Here is a 21,999-nt window from a genome sequence, read left to right as displayed (position 1 = left end):
GACGCGTCAACCATCCTTTATTTAACAATGCTTATTTACTCGTGAAATTGTAACAAATATTTGCCAGTACATTGACGCAAATGTGTACCGACAGTTCACTTACTATCCAGAAGAAAATATCTACCTTTACTATGGAAAATTGGGGAACACTACTCGTTTAATAATGTAAGGTAAGGAGGCACTCAACCTGAACGAGTTTTATTGGTCAACACTTGAGTTTCTCTAAATCTAATTTAATAATTTAAATTAAGGGCCATTTTAACTAATTTCATTGATTTCCGACTTTTTTAATTTGAGATTACGGAAAGCACGGATACATCCGGAAACTACCAGAAAATACAGAAAACGTGTAGAATTGATATGACTTATGCTGAGTCATGGTTATCTTCACATGATGCAATATACATCTGCCAGTCTTTGCCACAGAGTGCCGTAAACTTATAGAATAAATTAAACTGTGAAATGTCACCAAATATATTACATGTTTTCATCAATATATTATCTACCCCATTATCCGGATGTTCACATTATTGGAGTTAACGTGAAATTTACTCTGAAACTGTCAAACAAGTGGACATGACTTAGAAGGGAAATTTTGAATACGCTGATGTTTTTCACAAATTTAGTCATACGAGTTTCAACTTTAACAGTCCTACACTTAGGATGGTCTCGTAGCACATTAGATTAATCAGCGCCTCCTGCACAGTAGCACTTCTATGTAACATACTTCACGTTCATGGAAACCGTGGTGGTAATCCGGCTTTTACCATTGATAATTTATTTTATTGAAAAAAAAGAAACACTAGGAAAAACAGGATATTGCAAATTTGATGTATCTCAGGAATAAGAAAGCATTTCAATGAGCGAAGCACCATAACCCCCCAAAAAAGCAACCCCAGACAGGAACTTACATTTGTCAGTTCTTCGGGATCGATGTTTTTCGAGTTCTGTTAGTCAGATTAAATGGAGTTGTGGTTTAGGTTTCAGCCTTCAGCCCAGGAATATACACGCTTTTTAGCAGTTGAGATCATACATATACGTAAAAACCATTGAAATTAGTAATGATATCAAATATATACTAAAGGTAGGGTGGGTTGTATCCCTTCGTAACAGGTTATCCGTACATACAGGTGTATTCATTCTACCTATCACGTGAGAAGACGACCTTTTGTTGTGTTCACCTTCAACGACAGAGTGACATTCTCATTTAGGACGTCTGAACATCGTAGTCCCACCGTTTTTGCAATGACGAATATCGGTTGCGACAATGAGGGAAGATAATAGCAAGGAAAATAGAGCAAGCGAAACAAACTAATCAAAATAAGACATATCTGGTGTCACAAACATTGGGGACGTAAGTGCGGCGGGTTGGAGAAGGTGATGTCATGGCGTATACCTATATGTTGTTAGTATTACTTGTGATCACAGATTTCATGCATAGTGCTCCTTTGTCGATCAAGTTACATTTTACCTTAATCGACCTGTAATAAACGTACCGCCATACATTCATTTTTGAGATCATTGAGATATCAACGTTTGTAAATAGAATGGGTCGACCGTGTTGACATTTCCTAATTCGGATTTCCTTTCATTCGAAAGTGAGAGCATTGTGTATAAGTGGCCAAAGTGGTCGAACTATTTACACATCGACCAGCTTACCCAGCTCATCTCCAGCGTTACCGTCACGTAACAATGACTGTGTTAGTCGAGTAGTTTGTTTGAAAACTGATAGGATTCTTTTATGAGTTTCGATTTAGTTCAAAGAATATATGAGAAAAACTGACACAAGCAGTGTGCCATATTTGCTATACACACTTTGAAGTTTTATACAATGTTTAGACAGAGAAGGAACATGTTACAGTTAGTTCAGTCAGATCTCAATTCTCAACGCGTGTACGCTCGAATAAAATCTCTATAATGCCTGCTGGCAAGCGTCCCCAAAATGACATACAATAATGTGACATACAATAACATACCATGCCATATGACATACAATAATGTGACACATATTTATATTATATACATCGAAAATATGTACTCCCAAGGCATGTTCTGAAGACTTTGAAATTTGAAAATTAAATCACACATTTGACAATGCACGTACACTTGGGGATCGTATTTAATCGACAATCTATTTAGGATGTGTTAATGCACTTGTGGCGCGTAGTGACAATAAACAATTAATTTTGTTATATGTGATTGACAACCGTTATAATTAAATTGATGTAAGCTTTAGGAAATAATGTTGATAGTTAATATTGGTAAACGTCACATATTAAATACGTGAGGAATTAGCCATTGTACGATCTCGCATACCATGATATAATGTGCAGAAAAATAATTTATACGGGATAGGATTTATTTCGCTATTATGATATTAAAGAAACATGTAAACCGATATTGTTGTTGCTTCTATAACATATCCAGCAACAACTAGCGTGGTTCAACCCCCAACACACCAACCATGGAAATGAAAGGTCGACACTTTGTTTTTCAATTTCAAAATCAGTTCATTTTGACTGACAAGTTATTTTATTACACGTTTTTTCATTAATGTGTTTTGAGTGTTATGGGAGTGTTTTTATCGGGACACATGGACTGATATGCCAGTACATTAGTGCCACAGCACGTTTGACAATGGTAACACAACTGTTAATATTATTTAAAATTACAATTCAGCATCAAATGCAACACTGGCTATATAATGACACAATAAATGACAATAATATTTAGACATACATAATTATTTGTTTTATATTTAATCTAATCTAACACAATTATGTGTTTCATGAATTCGTCACATCAGACTCACTCTCTGTTGACATATTCACGGTGTACATTATTTAGAAATTCTACATTAAAGGCAATCATTCGATCCCCATTATATTATGTGTGTACTGAATCGATTTGTTTTATTAGAATTCTGATGCTAATATAATTAATGTTTGCATTTATTCTTGTATCAATAAATATAAATGGCACACCGACGGGACAACGCGATATATTACAATAATTTATATTTTAACTCTAACTGTAGTGTGGTTGGTTAATGCATTGTCAGCACTCTTTATGTTGCTATATCAAGTTGCCACCATGGTTATCTCATGAATTAGTTCTCGCGTATCTGATAACCGACTTGGTTAGCTTGTTACTAGTGGATGGCTGTGTTATGTCTGTCATCATTTAGGCTCATGCGAGGTCCTGAACGGAACTTGACTCAGTGATTTGGAACTAATTACGATATAACCGTCGGCATCAGAACTACTATTTCTAACGTTTGGTATTTGTAGTTTATTAATATAGTGAACGATTAATCAGTAGTTATGACGTGTCCAGTACTTAGTGTGATTGGCTGTATGATTGAAGGCCACGCCTTATAGACTTTAAACTTATTTGTAATTGGTTAAGGTTTTGAAAGTGAATAAAGAAGTTTTAGTTGGTCTTGACGAGAACACCACGAAAGACGCAGTCTTGGGTCAGCCTTGAGATAGTCTTTGGGACTTTTCCCTAGGGCGCTGTGTCTTATAGAGTACTCAACTGACCGACTAAAGACATGAGTTGATACGTATTTCGTTGTGTGTGTCTATTTGACTGTAAGGTTTAAGTGACTTTTCCGATCCCGTACCTCAAGGGGACGCGATAGAGAGACAAGACGAGAATTCCCCCTGTGACAGTTACATCATTTTTTGGTCACCCTATCAACGTAATAATCGTAACCTGGTCTAAAGAAGACGTTTCCTACAGTGATTGTCTGTAACAACAGTACGTCCACAAAATAACAAAGTTAAACTGAAAGATAAATAAGGGAAATTCCTGAAAAACACCCAGCAGCAAAACAAGCAGTACAACATATCATGCATAAGTTACCATGGAAACATGGTCAGATTTACAACAATGACATAGTAGTGAAAGACTCCTTATTCAGTTTCTTTTATCGGATGTATTGATTGCACCAAAGACCCTACTGAAACAGTAAAATGATGAATTATTTTGACATAGTGATTTTCAGGAGACAATAGTTTGTTAGCCTTGTCAAAATTACACATGTGATTAGATAATACATTATCCGTGTTACTGAAAATAATAGTTTCATTATAAAAATAAGTTTTATAATTCAAAGGGTAAATAAAATACTTTGTTGATCTGAGACAGATTTTCAATAGACAGTCAATTTGAATTCAAAGATATTTACATCAATAAATACTAAATAATTAACATACGTAATTGTACGCTTATCTATATCAAATGAAATACTATAGTTTTTTGGTTGTGCGGAGTAATACGTTATATTCTATAAGAAATAACCCGAGTCGGGATATATCAACGCTGAGGACTTCCACGGTGACGTGATTGAAAAATTAAAGCTCTACGCATTGCAGATGATTTCAACACGTGATGAATGCGCTGCTGTTGCACATGCTAAAATGGCAGAACACTAGGGAACCGGAAGTGTTATATTCACAATTTTACAACACGACAATAACAAGTCAGAGCGAGAATAAAAATGGCAGACTGCACTTTATAAAGATTAATGATTAACGTTTATACTTATTCAAATTCTTCAGGAATATCTCCCGATGAGTTCAACGTCCTGTTTTAAAAAAAAAAAATGATATTGAACATATATGTAACACTGAAACATGTCAAAGACACCACCGGAGTGGAACTCCTTGCACGCAATGATTATGGTGATATATGATGAAATTATATGCACGTATCTGTTAATCGACTGATTAGCTGATCACACAGATGTACGGCTCTGAAGAGATGAAGATTTCAGAACCCCTTAGAAAGGACCAGTATCGAATAGGGCTGAATAATCAAGACTTGAGCGACATTAAAAAGAAGATGATAAAGAACGACCCGGACTAACGCAACGAAAAGAGAAGACACTATATAGACTTTGAATTAGAACTTTAACTATCTGTGTAATGCAAGGTTCTGGACGGAACTTGGTTCAGTGATTTGGAACTAATTACGAGATAACCGTCGCTATTCGAACTACTATTTCTGACAGTTGGTATTCGCAGTTATTAATGTAATGAACGATTAATCAAAAGATATGACGTGTTCAGTATTTAGTGTGATTAGCTTTATGTTTGAAGGTTACGCCCTAGAGTCTTTTTACTGCTTTGTAATTGGTTAAGGTTTTGAAAATGAATAAAGTTGTTTTAGTTGGTCTTGGCGAGTACACCACGACAGACGCAGTCCAGTCTTGGAGAGGTTAGATGAGCCTTGAGACGCAGTCTAGAGCGAGTCCTGGGTCAGCCTTGCGATAGTCTTGGGGACTTTTCCCCAGGGCGCTGTGTCTTATAGACTTTGAATTAGAACTTTAGCTATCTGTGTATTGCTTAGAGAACGGCTCACTGGACACTGTAACTGACACTGTGTAACTCAAGATGTTGACCTATTTTCGAGAATCCCAACACTATTGTTCAGTATGTAATGTATTGCTTGCTTTTACTATCGTTTTTCTGAACGTTTTTTTTGTAATATTGAATTGTATGTTATGTGAGCGCCCAGATCTTTTTTTTGAACTGATATTTAGTGACGTGTAAGGTCCTTTATAACGATTTAAACACGTTTCAGTGGATAAGTATTTGCAACACAGTGTTATGAGTTTTGTGAATTTTATGGTGTTTTAATGAGTTTATGAGTACGGAATATGATGGGGAGAGTAATGCCCCAAAGAGTTTTAAGAGTTTTGAGATTTGTCGATGTACAGAGATATCGACGTTTTAAGAGTTATTGTTGTTTACGTGTTGTTTTCGGAATACTTCTGACGCTTTTTGACTTGATTTGAGTTGAGAGCACCTTTGTAACGTTTTTTAATGTCTTTTTGAAATGAGAGGTGGTGCGCTTAATATACGCATTGTTTGATAACGCAAGCTTTTATTCATGATTGACAGGAATATATGTAACTTAGTAGTGTCTATCGTTTTAGCCTTTCCCGTCTTTTTGCCAGAGGATTAGATTAACGACTTTTGAGTTCAGTTGAAGTTTATAAGCGTATATGACAGGAGTTTGATTAATAGCTTGTTTATTCATTGTTTATTAGTGACCGCTTTGCAATGCTTTAACTGAGAGACGCATCCCTGGTAATCACGTGATCATGCTGCCGACTGCAGCGATTGGCTGATCGCTTGGTTACACCGCCGTGCCTTAGTTTTTTTGACCTGTTGATATATAGTTTGTAACCTTAGTAACGAGAGACAGTGCAGCGAAGGGTTACCTCAGCAAACCGTTTTGAGAAAAGCGAGTCGATTGGTGACCTTTCCCTTTTTTTTTGATTTATAACTATTGATGTTTGAGACATTATAATCATTGTATTTAATCAGTGTGTTTTACTCTTTTGATTTACACCTTTTATTAGTATTGTTTTTAACCCGTATGATGAGTGATGAGTAGATGACGGTGTCTTTGATTTATGAACGTGTTATGCCGGGAGGCGTGACTCAGTTTGAGTGAAGGGATGTATGATGAAATTATTTGCACATATCTGTTAATCGACTTAATTAGCTGATTACTAGCGAATGGCTGTGTTATGTCTGTCATCGTTTAGGCCAATGCGAGGTTCCGGACAGAACTTGGTTCAGTGATTTGGAACTAATTACGAGATAACCGTCGCTATCCAAACTACTATTTCTGACAGTTGGTATTCGCAGTTATTAATGTAGTGAACGATTAATCAAAAGATATGACGTGTTCAGTACTTAGTGTGATTGGCTTTATGATTGAAGGTTACGCCATAGAGTCTTTTTACTGCTTTGTAATTGGTTAAGGTTTTGAAAATGAATAAAGTTGTTTTAGTTGGTCTTGGCGAGTACACCATGACAGACGCAGTTCAGTCTTGGAGAGGCTAGACGAGTCTTGAGACGCAGTCTAGAGCGAGTCTTGGGTCAGCCTTGTGATAGTCTTGGGGACTTTTCCCCAGGGCGCTGTGTCTTATAGAGTACTCGACTGACCGACTAAGACGAGAGTTGAAACGTATTTTGTTATGTGCGTCTATTTGACTGTAAAGTTTAAGTGACTTTCCCGATCCCGTACCTCAAGGGGATGCAATAGAGAGACGAGATGAGATATTCCCCCCTGACACGTGTGGAGAACCTCAGAGGAGAAGGATTTCCCCCTGATAGATATATGTAAACGATATAGACGGTAAATAAATTTTCAGTTGTATGCATAAACAAGACAAAATAATTAATATGATGCCCAAGTACGACGGATCTTCTCGGATATAAAGTCTGTTCGGAGTGAGAAAAAAAAAACGCAGGACGCAGGCCGGTAATATAATCGACACATATTAAATAATTTCTATAACCTTTATTGCCGCATAAATCATTGGCGTTCTTGACGTTAATGCTATTACTCACATACAATTTGCATATTTAAGTGAAATAGATACTCATAATAGTCAATATTCAATACCTCTGAACATGATATGTCATTGTCCGACATCGAGTTTTCGGCCGCTAATGAAAGAAAACTGTGTTTCAAAGTTCAATGCTTCTTCTGAATATTGCCTAATAATTCTTTTTCAACGCGTTCATGTGATTTTACATACAACATTTATGACAGAAATTTGCTTTGATATCTCATCTTAGTTGTGGTCACGCCGGATTTTCAAATAGTGTGACAGTGTCACAATATAATTAACACAAATAACAATAATACCTTTAAAAATAACTTATTTTAAAAACAAAACAAAACATCTGTCATTTGAAAATACAGATGAAGCAAAGCATGACAAATAATGACTAGTTTTGTATTATTGTTATCTAAATGATAGCTATATATTAATAATGTACCATTGCAGGTGGCATTGGAAGCACTCTGGATTTACCCTTTGATGTAAGTATGGTAACATTTTTTTGGAAATAATCCGGACTGGTAAAATATAATCATCTAAGATATATTAACATTCATATGTATTTATATCTCACGTATTGCAATTGTACTGTACATTAACATATTTTATGGTTATGTGGGGTATAGGCTCTTTTACCGAATCAGATAACAAGTCAGTTACTTCGAGTTGAAAAGCACGACTACTTTATTCCGTGGTCTAAACACTACTGCCTCGTGTTAGCCTTGACTCACACATGTAACAAGTTTACATTCTGGCGGGCAATCTCAAGTTACATTAACGTGATAGGCTATAAACTATAGTGACGTAATGTAAGATAAAGAATATCATACGGTATCCCCAAATATGTTAGCACAGAAATCTGTTCCCAAGAGGTTATGTACCAACCCACACTTGTCCGACTAACACGAGAGTAAAACCGCTAAACGCTAATGGTTCGCGCCACTTTTCTATCATGACTATGTCATGGCAGTAATGGTATTATTACTATGTTTATGTTTTTTTTAAAAACAAGATGGATTCACTAACCACTGTTATGCTAATTGCAATGCGTGTTGCGAATTTTGATGAGATTTTTACATTACGAATGCTAAAACAGTGTTACATAAGCATTGCGGTGATACGAGTCGTTTTATCAGCAGACAATATAGATACGCCAATAATGTACAAACGACTTTAACGACGCTCCATGAAGCTGACATTGATGCAGTGTCATTGTATGTGGCTAAAGACATGCTTACACTGCCCTCTATAGATTGTTTTAACCATGTTGGTGTTTGTTAGTACAAAACCTAGTGTTCTGGACCTGAATCCATCACCGTGATAAAATAGTCTGAAGAAATGGACTCAAAATATCCTAACATCTCGTCTGAATCAGAATTTGATTATGATAATTCGAAACATGTGATGAGTAAATTCATCATTCTTAGCAAAGTGCGTGAAAGAACATGATTTATTACTCTTTCATATGTTTTACATTTTAGATGCAACCCGATATCCGCGTCCAGGATATATTTAGCTTATAGAGGTCCGTGCATGACTAAACACCAATTAATTATGTGCAGGATATCAAAACACTTTGAGCGGATGCCCATTTTCTTCACTGTCAGCTTTTCAAAATTGTTACAGGAACAACGAACAGCGCCGACAACGGTACACGTAACCACTGCTGTCCAGCTGACCCACTGTACTGTAGCTGTCAATGGTTAAATTATGATTGCTTAACTGATCGACTGAGTAACAATACAATAAAATGAAAAATGGCACGGTTAATTTGACTTAAACAGAAATGAATACTCAGCGAACGCTCAAATATATAACCAGTACTCGTTGGGGGGGGGGGAATGCACAATGAATGTATGTCAACAAGGCCCCGTGAAGCTATATAATGGATTTTTTTTTGTTGCGTTTTCTTTGTTGTATTTACTTTGGGGTCACAGTGCCCTCTTATATGATATACGATATACGTCAGACTATACTTTGGTGATCTTTGTACCCCACTTGTAGCGTTGTTAATAACAACCGTCAAATACACATACGCTGCGCCGTGCTTAGAGTAGTTGAGACATAACAAATTATCTCCCTACAATGGACCAAAGACTAAAATGTTAACATAGTTTGTACAATTACCCTGTGTGAGTGTGACGTACATGGCGTAGATTATTTTGTGTGGAAAATCCTGCATTTATTCGTCTATACAATGTATTGGCAACTGGTCCATGCCAGGCGAATAACATTTTACATAACCCATTTTTTCCCATTCAATGACAACAGAGCAACTAATAACGAGGTTTAGATTAATTGTATATAAAAATCATTAAAATATCAGTTTTATTAAAAGCCTGTTCAAGTTCAAGTTTGGTAAATACTGTTTTTTAATTTAATTATTAGAGGATTAATTTCAAAGTATTCCATGGACTTCGTAGTCGACACCATTTTGTTTCAGTTCATTTCTTAATCGGTTTCTCGTCGCTGTCGCACCTGTCCGTTTCCGCCATGTTAGTAGCATGTTGAATATCTGTTGCGTCATTGAATGGGGATTATCGGCTTTGATTGCATCTATATCAGACTGACTCAAACCAAGTTTGATTGCAAGACTCTGCCATTCTTTCCCAAGTTTCTCAGCTACAAGGATAAGATCATGCTCCGATACTCGAGATTCTTCAACACTGAGCCCAACAAACTTGTGCGTTACATCTATAAAGAGAAAACTGACTTTTTGTTAACAGTATTGAACGCTCAATATAAAACGAGTTGACATTAAACTTGAAAAGTCCAATCTATTAATCTTGCTGCTGTATGGTGGGATTATAGAGAATACAAGTTCATATAAAACATAAATTGAGATGAATTTCATAAACTTAAAAATAAATCTTAGCTTGTTTGCATTTTTAAAAACACACTAGACGAAGAATTATTAGTGAACAACCCCTACTTTGGTTTCTGCCTTGAAATAAATCCAACTTATTTTTTAGGGCTGCTCTGTCAATAAGCTCAAATAATTCGCTCAACAACGTCAAATCACTTGCTGAGATTTCATTTCTGTCTTCTAGGCAAACAAAAATGTCTATCGCTGTTCTAAGTAATTCGGCTCTCGGTATCTGCTTGCCACTTATTAGACCCTTAATTTTACTCACTTCCTTTTTGGTCAGCTCCTCTGCTAATTCATTGTATAGCTTGCGAAGTGGGTCAATGCGTCTGGACGCCATTCGGGTATTGTAGTTCTTTTAACACACCTTCACATAGTTTTTGTTGAAACCTACGATTCTGTTGAAGTTATTGCCCTGTAATGATAGATATCACAGTATTTACCAGGAAGTAGATTATGGCGAAATATCCCTCGGGAAAGTATGAAATATGATCCGACGAAAATGTGTATACAACCGTGTGCGGATATTGAACCTTTTGTAATGGCGATTCAGCAAAACACTATGAAATCAGCCTGTGGTACAATTTTCGCTACACTTTTGCCACCTTTGAACCAAGTTTTACTAAGATGAATATACGCATGCGCGTGTCAATGCTACAATACATATTTTAAGAGGACATGGTCTAGCTACTAAATAGTAATACAATAAATAAAACGTTTGCCTTTTGGATGAAATCAGAAAGTGAATGACAATACAGATAGAAAATATTCCAATCGAAAGATTTCAACAATTCTTTATAGGGACAATGACAATGGGACTAGCTCAGAATGGACTGTTCACACCGAATTTGACTGTACCAGTGTCCACGTCGCTATACGTAAACACGCACACGCATGTATTCAACATCATTCACGCGCGGATTTAGGGGGAGGCGCGTCTAATTTCTGGATCCGCCAGTGACATTCACTTGAGCGTTTTAGGGACAGGGAAATAAAAGCAAATATATGTACATGCCGATCGAGGATCGAGAATTCGACTGCTGGATGGCATAGCTGTATTTAGTGCTCAGTTCTATGTAATGCGTCTATACATGTCTGTACGTGGAGGCCAATGGATGACAGATTGTCGGGGTTCCGTGGTTCCTGACACCGGAAATTGACCTTTAGCTCACTAATCTGATAAATAAGTAAGAGGTCCGAAACATAGTTAATATGGGATTCGAGAATCACTAGTAGGCCATGTCTTAAAAAAAGACACTGCACAACATAGTCAAATCAGTAAGAGAAAGATATATAGACATACATGGTATACATAAAGTTACAGAGAAAATGTAAAAAAAAATACACGAAAATGCATAATTAGGGCAAGAAAAAATTATGCGGTCTATTGTCCAGATTACATAATAAATTGTGTGTTTTCTAGTACGTACTAAAATCATTGCACACCCATTAAAATTTCAAATAGTACATGCAAAGTAAACAACATTTTGTAAATTGTGTAAGCCAAAATGCTGTGACACTATCTAATCAAAAAGTTATTATATCATATATATGGTCTTTATTCACAAATATTAAAGGCCTTCGGCCCATAAAGTGATTACAAAAACAAAGAACATTTGTGCGTTTGTATAATAAATATTACAATAAATCTGAAATTTCGTACCTAACATTTAATGTATGAAATACATATTCATTAAGGTGTTTCAAAATGACATCGTCATGTGATTTCATTAAAAGAATAAATTTGTTGAAAGACGGTGGATCATAGAAGTAAGTTATTTTAACAGGTCTATAACATTGTGAAAAATATTTTCATGAATATTACTGACCGCGAAAGACGCCTATTGCGAATATCTTGTGTGTATAAAAACTACAATAAACCATTAATATACTTTATTCACTATAGGTTAAATGGTCACATTCCCTCGTAACCTGTACTTCGGTCTATTCCACTGAGATAGTTGAAACCAATATAACAATACATAACATGTGAACCCCCTCGCGTGATGTTATCTGTGTACTGTGACCCAATAAAGTTGTACTCACAACAACGAGGCACGTGACTAAAATAGAACGACGTCAATGAGCGCAAACAATCGCGCAGGAAAAGATGCATAATGATATGGTTATCACGCGAATACGGCAAAGTATGCACCCAGGCAGTACGAGATCGCATGGACCTCCACAGCGCGTGAATACGATTGCAGTTCTGTCTCCGGTCATACTTTGCGGCATTCTCGTAACAACCTCATTATACTGCGAATTCTTTAACCAAGACACCCAGATTAATTAAATCACCGCATTAATTCGATAGGGGTTAATTTCACCAGTACCTGAAATTCGACAAGGGATTCTCCAATATTCGTAACTAGTCCCTATCACTACAATAACTGGCGAATGTATAGACCCTTGTATATCAGTTGCAGAACGAAACCGATAAAACGAATCAGATTCTACGAATATCAATGACGTCAGGGGAAAAACCCATATCGGATACAGGGTGTACCAGTCTTTGCGACCCTGGGCATTTATTCTTTGAACTCGCTCACGACTACACAAGACAGTGAAGAAACAATTGTAGCCTTCGTTTTCGACACAACCATTGTTGTCTACACAGATTATTTGAAGCAACTGTTGCAGTCATAGTATTCAACACCGGACGTTCGAGGGAGTAACTTCCGCCTTCGTCTTCAACCAGACTATACAATTGGTTAGTATTCGCTAACGCTATTATCTAAGCATGACATCGACTAATTTCGAATTCTATTTGTCATTTGTTAGCTCAGGTTAGTTCGACGTACTTAAACATATAGATAATAAACTGTTTGCTTAAATATTTAAAGTAAATAGTATGATTGTATATTAGGAAATCCACATTTTCAAGATGACCTTCCTGTGAACCAAAGTGTAACATGTTCCAATGCTGTGTACTTTAGTGATATACACAAACACACAAGAATATTTAGTATACATTCAACCTCTCTTTTTTGCGATGCAAAAATGTCTAAAACCCCGAATTACAAAATTCATACTCGCTCGGTAATGACGTCAAAAAATAAAATAGAAAATAATAAGCTATCAGTCTGTATTTTATTGGAAACAGGCAAAGCCAACCGAATTTTGTGTTTTTTGGATTTAGATCCCACGAATATTCCGGTGTTTAATAATGTCAATATTGTGTCTGTAGATATGAGTGCGGACAGAAGAGCATCGGGAAGGTAAGAATAGCCTACAGTATGATGTATTATTTTACTACCATTGTATATACTCACTATATTATTTATTGCAATATATCGAGAAATATCCCTCCAGCACTGATTGTATGCAGGCCCGGTTCTTTTACCCTTCTATTCACGTGGATTATTGGATAATACGTTCATACACATACTACGTATATCAAATTGATTTAGTTTCATTATTTCCTTCGGGTAGAAATGTTGCCCTCGACCCATGTGGAAATACACGCATTTGCCTTATTTTACTGTACACAAGCACATACTATAATTTGGTACATTTGGGGTCATGAACCCGGCTCCCCAAAATTAGTCAATCAGTAAATAATTCCATTGACAGAATTCATAACATATAGGGTTATCTAATATTTGCCTGACTTGTTCATAGGACTTTTAAAATTTTGAATTTCAAATATATAAGGAAATGAGGATTCCAAGAATGGACTGATTACGCGCGTAAGCGTCCTCTAATAATGAAAATGAACATGGCTGCCATCGGGATTTGACCGGATTTCACTCAAAGAAGTTCACTGATTCTGTTCTAAAGTTTTTGGATTTCGGCATTCCCATTATGTATCCTTGGTAGGAAAAGATGTATAATAATAATAAGAATCGACCTCCGCTGTACTGTCTTCGTGCATACTTTGATGCATTCTCGTAATAACCTCATATTCAACCAACAATATCATCTAGGATAAAGTTTTTAATTGTGAGAACTATATTTTTCTATTGTTAGAAGTGCATTGCTGATTAATGATGAATGGGGAACAGCGAAGGGAGGCATATCAACCGTTAATCGAGATATTGCATGTCTCATTGCAAGTTGCAACATGCTAGTCTTCTGCACGTCATTGAATGAGAATACGGAAGACAAAGCTGACGCACAGTCAAAAAGAGTAGAGCTGGTTTTCCCAAAGAACGGGAAAGCTAACCCCAGCCTTGATTGGTTAACAGAGACACATCATACGTATTTCCCAAGTTTAGCAAAACTTCCCAACGTAGAAATCATCATCGGCCATGTGCCAATCACAGCACAGGCTGCATTGAACATCCGTGACCAATACTTCAAAGGAAAGAAAGTGTTCTTGTTTAATCATGTTATCCCGTCAGATACAGAGGTCTACAAATCTAGCTGGTCACCAAGTGTAGTTGACGTCAAAGAAGAAAATATACTAAAGTGGGTTGAAAAGTGTCAAATGGTGTGGTCGATTGGTCCCCGTATATTCAACCATTTTGAAAACTGTTTCAGGGCCATGGATAAGGTGATTCATAAAATATACCTCCCGAGTCCCGACGCCGAATTCTTTGGTATGGAGTTTAAAAAACCCATACCAGGAACACGGGTAAATATTTTAACATTCGGTCGAGTTTTAGGTGTAGAGAACTTAAAAGGTTACGATATAGTGGCCAAAGCGATGAGTAAATTTGCTGATGAGCGATGCAAATTTGGGGGCTCTGCACCGATTTGGAAAATTAGAGGAATCCCTGAAGGCGAACATGGTGAGAGTAAAAGCAAAATCTGCAGTTACATAAATTCTGGCCATCTTCAGCCTGATTTGCGACCATACGGCAATCAAGATAATATTCGACGTGATATTAAGCAAAGTCATTTGGTGATCATGGCATCACGCAGTGAGCCATTCGGAATGGTGGGTTTAGAAGCCATCGCAGCTGGAATCCCGGTACTTGTAACTGCCCATTCTGGCCTAGCAGATTTTTTAGATGACAACTTCAAAGATAAGGTTAAACCACTCATTGTTAAAGTAGGGGTAAATGATTTTAAAATGGATGATGACATCGAACTTTGGGAAAAACATATTATCGATATGCTTGGCAGTAAGGAAGAGGGCTATGAGGATGTATTCAACAGAGCAGCAGACTTAAAAGAGCTTTTGAGAAATTGTGTCGCAATTAAAAGGTCGCAGAGTGAATTCAAATCACACGTGTCTAAATAGTTTAGAGGTAATATAATTGTGTCATGTCACTTTAGAATGAATAATAATTGTTTACTGTTAATGAACTATGTATGTAAAGTCAACCTTTTCCCCAGCGTTGTATTGTTTTTCGTGATAGAAACACCTATCGCAAATTGATATACTAGCAATTAATTTTCGCTGAAAAGACTTTTTGAATGCTTTTTATTTAATTTATTTTCACTGATTTTTGACAAGTTGAATGTAAAATATAGGAAGAAAGGTATATACTATGGATTATATTTTTACTTATTCATTCCTTTAGAAAAAAACAAATTTCAAGTGAAAATTAAATATTTTACTTTGCCCATGTTTATATTATACAAACACCTATGTGCCATAGTTTTTTTCATTTATATGTATATTACCCGCTTATAAAGGAATACATATTGAAAACATTATCATATTCAATACTGATTGAACAGTATAACACAATTGTGAATGTAATTTTCCAGTTACAATAATAAATGATAACTGTAATATATACCGATGATATCAACCACTTCTGGTGGGCTTTTCTCATCATGAAATTAAATTATTACATTAGAAACAAACATCTCACTTCTGTAAGGAATATTTATCGGCAATGTATCTATCATAATGTGATATACATAGAAATTCGTATTTCTCTTTACGTTCGAATCGCACGTGAACGTAGATGTAGCAGTATACCGCAATACTTTGAACGTGCCTATGTACTCAGTATAATATCGATTGATGGCCAGTAAGTGACTAGAGTCGATTTATATGTTGTGTCTGAGCGTATTTTCCTTTTATTCCTCACCTCCCGAGAGCGAGGGTTTTGTGTATCTATGTTGGTGATCGTCGCTGTGTCTGTGGAAGTACTATGGGGGATTGCATAATGAGAGTGATAAGTCTTAAGTGAGTAAAATAATTTTAGAAAAGTCAAAACTAGAGTGACTGTGAAATGAAGGTTGGTTTTAAATATTATATCATACACCCATCATTGCGGCTGCAAAGTGTCAACAACTATGGATGCGGTATTAGCCATTAGTTTCCGTGTTTTACTGTTTATTGTTCATAGTTTCTAAATTTCTGCTTTTATTGTTCATAATTATCTACAGTAATAAAACAGTTTTCCGATGTGAAACAATTTCAGTTATTATGATTGTGTACATGATAGCCCTCTCCTTCAACACAATAAGACAGGATGATATGTATGGATATGTGTGAGTATGTTTCATGGATTAATAGGCCACTCTTTTGCCTGAATTTCAACTATATTTATGGAAATGTCACTTTCTGTTTATCATCTATATTTCGATATTCCACAATGTCTTGACCGCGTGTCACGTAATTCTCACTACTATTTCGCAGACTTTGCCCAGCCTTGCTTCTACCAGACATTTAAGTCAACTCCTACACTAACCTGCACAGTGAATTAATGCAGATATATTGTAAATTACACAGATGTAACATTACAATACATTTCCGGTTACATTCCCTTCCATTACTCAACATTCTTTGTGTTGAGGCAGTTATTGTTCCACAACCATCACCAGTTCTATTGTAAACTCATAGTTGCTGTTGACATAGGAAGTAAAGTAAGCAAATAACACCGAATAAACGGCAAGGTAAAGACTACGCCACTGAACCATCTCCTATTTACACGACAAGAATAGAAACAACTGTAAGTCATCAACCTCATTTGCGGAAATAAGTCGTTTTGCCACTGTTTTGAAATCTATTAGTACTGTACCTGTGAAGTCATCTGAAGTAGCGAAGTTATTTTTGGTAATGTGAATGCGCATTCACTGTCGCATACACCTCTGTTCATATCCAATCACACAACAAATGAGAGTTTCCCAATAAGAGACAAATCTACTAAGACCACTGCATTTGCAGCATTTGTATGTTGTAGTTCGTTAAACGCAAATAAAACCACCACACCAAGTCACACGTGTGTACAACATATTTTGAATTGACACTTTAAACTTCCATTCGGTGTCTTCGGTGTTGTGATATACAGAAAAGTGATACCTTGTTGAGAATTTCGATTGCTAACATCAGCATACGAAATACACTCCACACCCACATTCCAGGACAAGAGCCCAAGACAAACACAGTTTCAGAAGCACACGCGACAAATAAAAATCGTACCAGTTCATCATATCAATAGTGCATATGTTGAAATGCACATATTCATATAACACACTCACCTAAACAAGTTCAAACTGTTCTGTGTGAATATATGAATCAATTCCGTGGTAATATCAACGCATGCATTAAAGCAACAACTGAATAACTAAAGTACACATAGTACTCAAAAACAGTAAAACTGAATTTCTAGAATCACCTCTTATTAGACTTATGGTTATGTTCATATATAATAGCTACTGGTTACTCGCATCTACAATGTTGCCACGCCCTAAGCCAATTGGAAATTTCAACATGAGTTGTGGGCAACTAACAGTTTTAAACAAGTGTATACACAAAGCTCGTCGACCTAGGCGATCTCCGTATAATAATAATAATAGTCTTTATTGAAGTCGTATCCTAAAAATGGACATAGATCTAAGTACAATAAAGCATGGTTGGCATTTCATGTTCGAAACACTCAGATTAAAAACAAAAGATACACTAGTATCAAAAACTAAACTAAACATAACTAAAACAAACAAAAAACAAAACGAAAATAACAAACCTGCCTGAAAGTGGGTTAGAAATGCAAATTAATAAAGTAAATTTTAGGATTACCTATTTAGATATCTGTGAGGCAGCTGTTTTTTTTTTTGCTTTCTCTTGGGTTGAAACATTCGTATATGTATTTTGCTAGACATTTTAGCATGGCAGTATTGTTTGTGTCTAGTATGTTGATAAAGCTTGTATCAGTGTTGCCCTCGGAACACTGTCTAATTGTGTTGAGAAGGATCTGTCTTTCACGTTTGTATAACTGACATTTTAACTGAAAGTGCTCTTCATCTTCAATATCAGTAGTATCGCATACAGGACAGCTTCTTTCAGTAATGTTATAAGTAACTTATATCTGCCCATTTCAATTTGTAAAACGTGAGCGCTTAATCTTAGTTTGGTCATTGATGATCTGTGTATCGGGTTATTTACTGTCAGCAGATAATTTTCAAGTCCAAATTCAGTTTTTAATATTCTATAAGTACGTAGTTTATTTCTGTGGTTGATACCTTTATTGTCTTTGTTTAGAGAATCCCCACTAATTATTTTGAAGTTGTTTCAAGTGCTTTAGTAATATTATTCATTAGGTATTTGTTTGCATTAATTTTTCCATTTTCCCAGTCATATTCCATATTAAGATCTTTGTCTTTGAGTATATGTGCACACACATATGTTAACTATGGAATAAACAAAGGCACAAGTTACTTTTGGCATAGAGGACGCTGTTTTTAATATGACATTTTTGTCCTCAACCATGATTAATATTGTTCAGAGCCCGGTCTTAAGGAACCGGATATCAATATTGTTCATTTCATTTCAATCACTGTAGCGGGAATTAAATGTTGTACATAATTGTGGTTCAGTCGATCGCTCATCTAGTTTACCCGGATAAATTTTTTTTGTATCAATCACAAGCAAATAATTAATATTAAAATATGGTTACGCGCTCGATTTACAGACACTGGCCAAAAGTATGATTAACGCATTGCATACCTGGAGGTCCATGTGTGTTCTCTACTAGCTGTAGATGATTCATCTCTACAAGTGGTTAGGCATTCTTGTTCAATTGTGTGTGTAATGCGTGTGTCCATATCACCGGAGTTTAGTGAGTCATATTGTAATTTATATTAGATGACGTACAGGTTGACGTTGACATACATACTTGTGACTGGGTGAGATGGTTGTATGCGCTCTCCTTGTCAGAGATTTTTGCGGCCCGAGCGCCAAAAGTTTTTCTGCCACCACACAGCGCCATTTTTTGGTGAAACGCCACAAGACATTTACCACGCCTTTTCTTGGAGTATTATTGATATTAGGGGGCTCTCATATTGATTATTTCTTACATGTAAACAAGTTTTATAACATGTTATTAATATCTAAAAATGATCGTTTCGTAAATGCAAAGAAAAGGGAGAAATAGTTAAAAATAATTTCATCGCAGAATAACTTGGTTACTACGGTGGGTGTTACTCGGTACTTCCAGCCGACCTGCTGATTTCCAGGTGAAGAAACAGCGGCGGCGAGATCGGCTCACCAATCTTGCGCCGAAAGCGCGACCTCACTGGGTGGTCCGGGGGCATGCTCCCCCTTGAAATTTGTTTAATCCAGACCCTTTAGATCTGAAACGCTATTTCCTATATTTTGAAGGGCACATTTTGCTGACACAAAAGGTTTGAGCTTGTTTTTGCAGAGGCGACGCCCCTCAAATATTTTTTTCGAAGCGGCCATAGCCCCCTTTGTCGCCGCCACTGATAAACTAACGAATGAACCTAGTAGCATTGACGGCTAACCCGTCCCATCGCCACTCAATTTGTGCTACTGAAAGTAAAAATAAATAAAAACTATATAAAAAGCGCGTACGCTTTCTTCTTTCTTCTTCTAACATGTCAAGCTTTTGGTGGACGTATTTGAAAGTAGTACCCCTTGTGACGCATCGACCAATTAACAACGAGCATAAAATCGCCTGGTGGTAGAGAAATAGTCGTAGAAATTAAACTCCGCATGAGGGAATGGGTTTTATGACTTGTATTTATCACATCTCATTGTTGTTACAGATGCTATGATTGGTTGAGACTCGGCAACATTACATTGAATGCAAATGAATATTACATGGTATATTGCTCGCAAAGTGGATTTTAGAAAGAGTATTACTTGGATGACGTCACTGAAACTATTGCGCAAGTATACTGCGCATAACAAATTGTCGTTCGCTACTGGTGCTGTACAGGCCGATCTTGCTTCCGGAGCTGCTTTCGTGGTTTTGAGGAAACTTCAGTCATCCTAAATATACAACGAATGTGCCAGAATTAATTAAGATACTTCGTTTTGAAGTTAGAGTATTCTTTATAGAAGCAAAAATGTACGGCGAAGCCGCCATTGAAACGTCGCAACCGGGATCGCCGTGGCGCATTCTATGCTGTGAACATTTGTATGCGTTCCACGCCGATGCTCACCGAGAACGCTCTAAGTTGAATTTGAATGACTTGTGAGTAGAAGGTGTGGTACGTTTGTGGGAAAGTTGTTACAGTCACTCCCACTGTACCACAGTCACTTGGGGGCTGAAAATTAATAAATACTAATTTTCAAAAAAAAAAATCATCCGCTATACGTATATAAATAAACAAGTTGTGAAACACGGCACCTAGTAAATCGATACCCTGTCGGTTTCAAATTTCGATTTCTTACCTTAAAATGCGAAAATTTTTTTTTAAAGGGGATCAGGTGTTACGTTAATAACCATTGTTCATAATCAAAACTGCACAAATCCCGCGTTTTCTAATGATATCCGACAATTTCATGAACGAAAATGGTCAGCAGCCAGAATCAACGGGGATTCGCACAGAGTTCTGGGTAAATCAAGGAAATACTCGCTGTTACGGCACGACTGATTGGCTGAAAATGAGTATCTAACGACCAAAAAATAAACGTGACGTCTCATTGCGCCCACGGCAGCATATCATCGCCAACAGCGATTTACCTATGGACTGTGAACTCATATGGTGTGTGATGTGCACATGCACGGTGCGACTAGTAACAATTACCTAACCTACTGGTCCTGCACGGTCACCGTTGTCACAAGGCATCGCAATTTAGCATCTAGGACCGATATGTGTAAATACTTGTACATTATAGTCTGGTCTATGCAGCCAGTAATAACAATTGCAGTAATAAATGAAATTGCAAGAATGACATCGGCAAAATGTTGACCTCGGACGTAGCCATGCCTATGATTATGGGTATGATTTATAGTTATTGCCCATCAATGCAATGTTATAGTGTCTACGAAGTATGTGATCATCATTAATCTTCATGATCATTTGTGACCACGCCATTGATTATTCGGCATAGGCTACCACACACTGTATAATATTGAGCAGAAAGTCGTACAATAATTGCATTTCATTCACCACATGAATTGGCATGGCTGGCTGTACCCATTCTTACTTTTCATGGCCATTGTTTGGCCCACTACAATTTTTGTGATAAGACTGATCACATGCACGAAACAACAAGGGCTGCAATGTCTACATTAGAAATGCTCTTACCATGCTTGTGATGTTGCTATTGTAGCTATAGGTAAATGGCCACAGCAGGAATGTACATAACTCTCATTTATTAGACAGAAACTGATTCGGCCAATTCCTTGTGCTGATGTCTGCATACGCATGTACATCAGTGAAAGTTTTGCTGTCATCTTGAAATGGTACAACTGATCAGCAGTTCTTGTCACTCGCCTCAACCTGAAACAATGACATGTGTTGCCATTTGTTATTAAGGCCAAATTTTATTTTTATGGAAATGAGTTACCTTTTTTCTAAAATAAACAAAAGTTGATATTAATACCATCATGTCAAAAAACAATTGTTTAAAATGTTTGTATTTGATGTAGACTGAACATGTTGGGAA

The 21,999-nt window shown here is 36.6% G+C and overlaps 2 protein-coding genes across 2 annotated transcripts; one reads left to right on the top strand and one right to left on the bottom strand.

Moving 5' to 3' along the window:
• Positions 1-9,767: 9,767 nt before the first annotated feature.
• Positions 9,768-10,575, bottom strand: LOC146729013 (FAS-associated death domain protein-like). The gene is made up of 2 exons (XM_085495754.1): positions 10,302-10,575; positions 9,768-10,063 (listed from the first exon to the last, which is right to left on the bottom strand). The coding sequence occupies exons 1-2, from the start codon at positions 10,573-10,575 to the stop codon at positions 9,768-9,770; spliced, it is 570 nt and encodes a 189-aa protein (XP_085351880.1).
• A 2,702-nt stretch (positions 10,576-13,277) lies between these two features.
• LOC144355633 (uncharacterized) lies at positions 13,278-15,620 on the top strand. The gene is made up of 2 exons (XM_078010695.2): positions 13,278-13,453; positions 14,205-15,620. Exons 1-2 carry the CDS (start codon positions 13,278-13,280, stop codon positions 15,421-15,423), a joined length of 1,395 nt encoding a protein of 464 aa, XP_077866821.2. The 3' UTR covers positions 15,424-15,620.
• Positions 15,621-21,999: the final 6,379 nt, after the last annotated feature.

This window comes from Saccoglossus kowalevskii, chromosome 22, assembly GCF_978046115.1.
Source record: "Saccoglossus kowalevskii chromosome 22, keSacKowa6.1, whole genome shotgun sequence".
Classification (NCBI taxonomy): Eukaryota; Metazoa; Hemichordata; class Enteropneusta; family Harrimaniidae; genus Saccoglossus; species Saccoglossus kowalevskii.
Note: the sequence above shows the minus strand (reverse complement) of the source record. Positions and strands in the feature narration are given on the sequence as shown.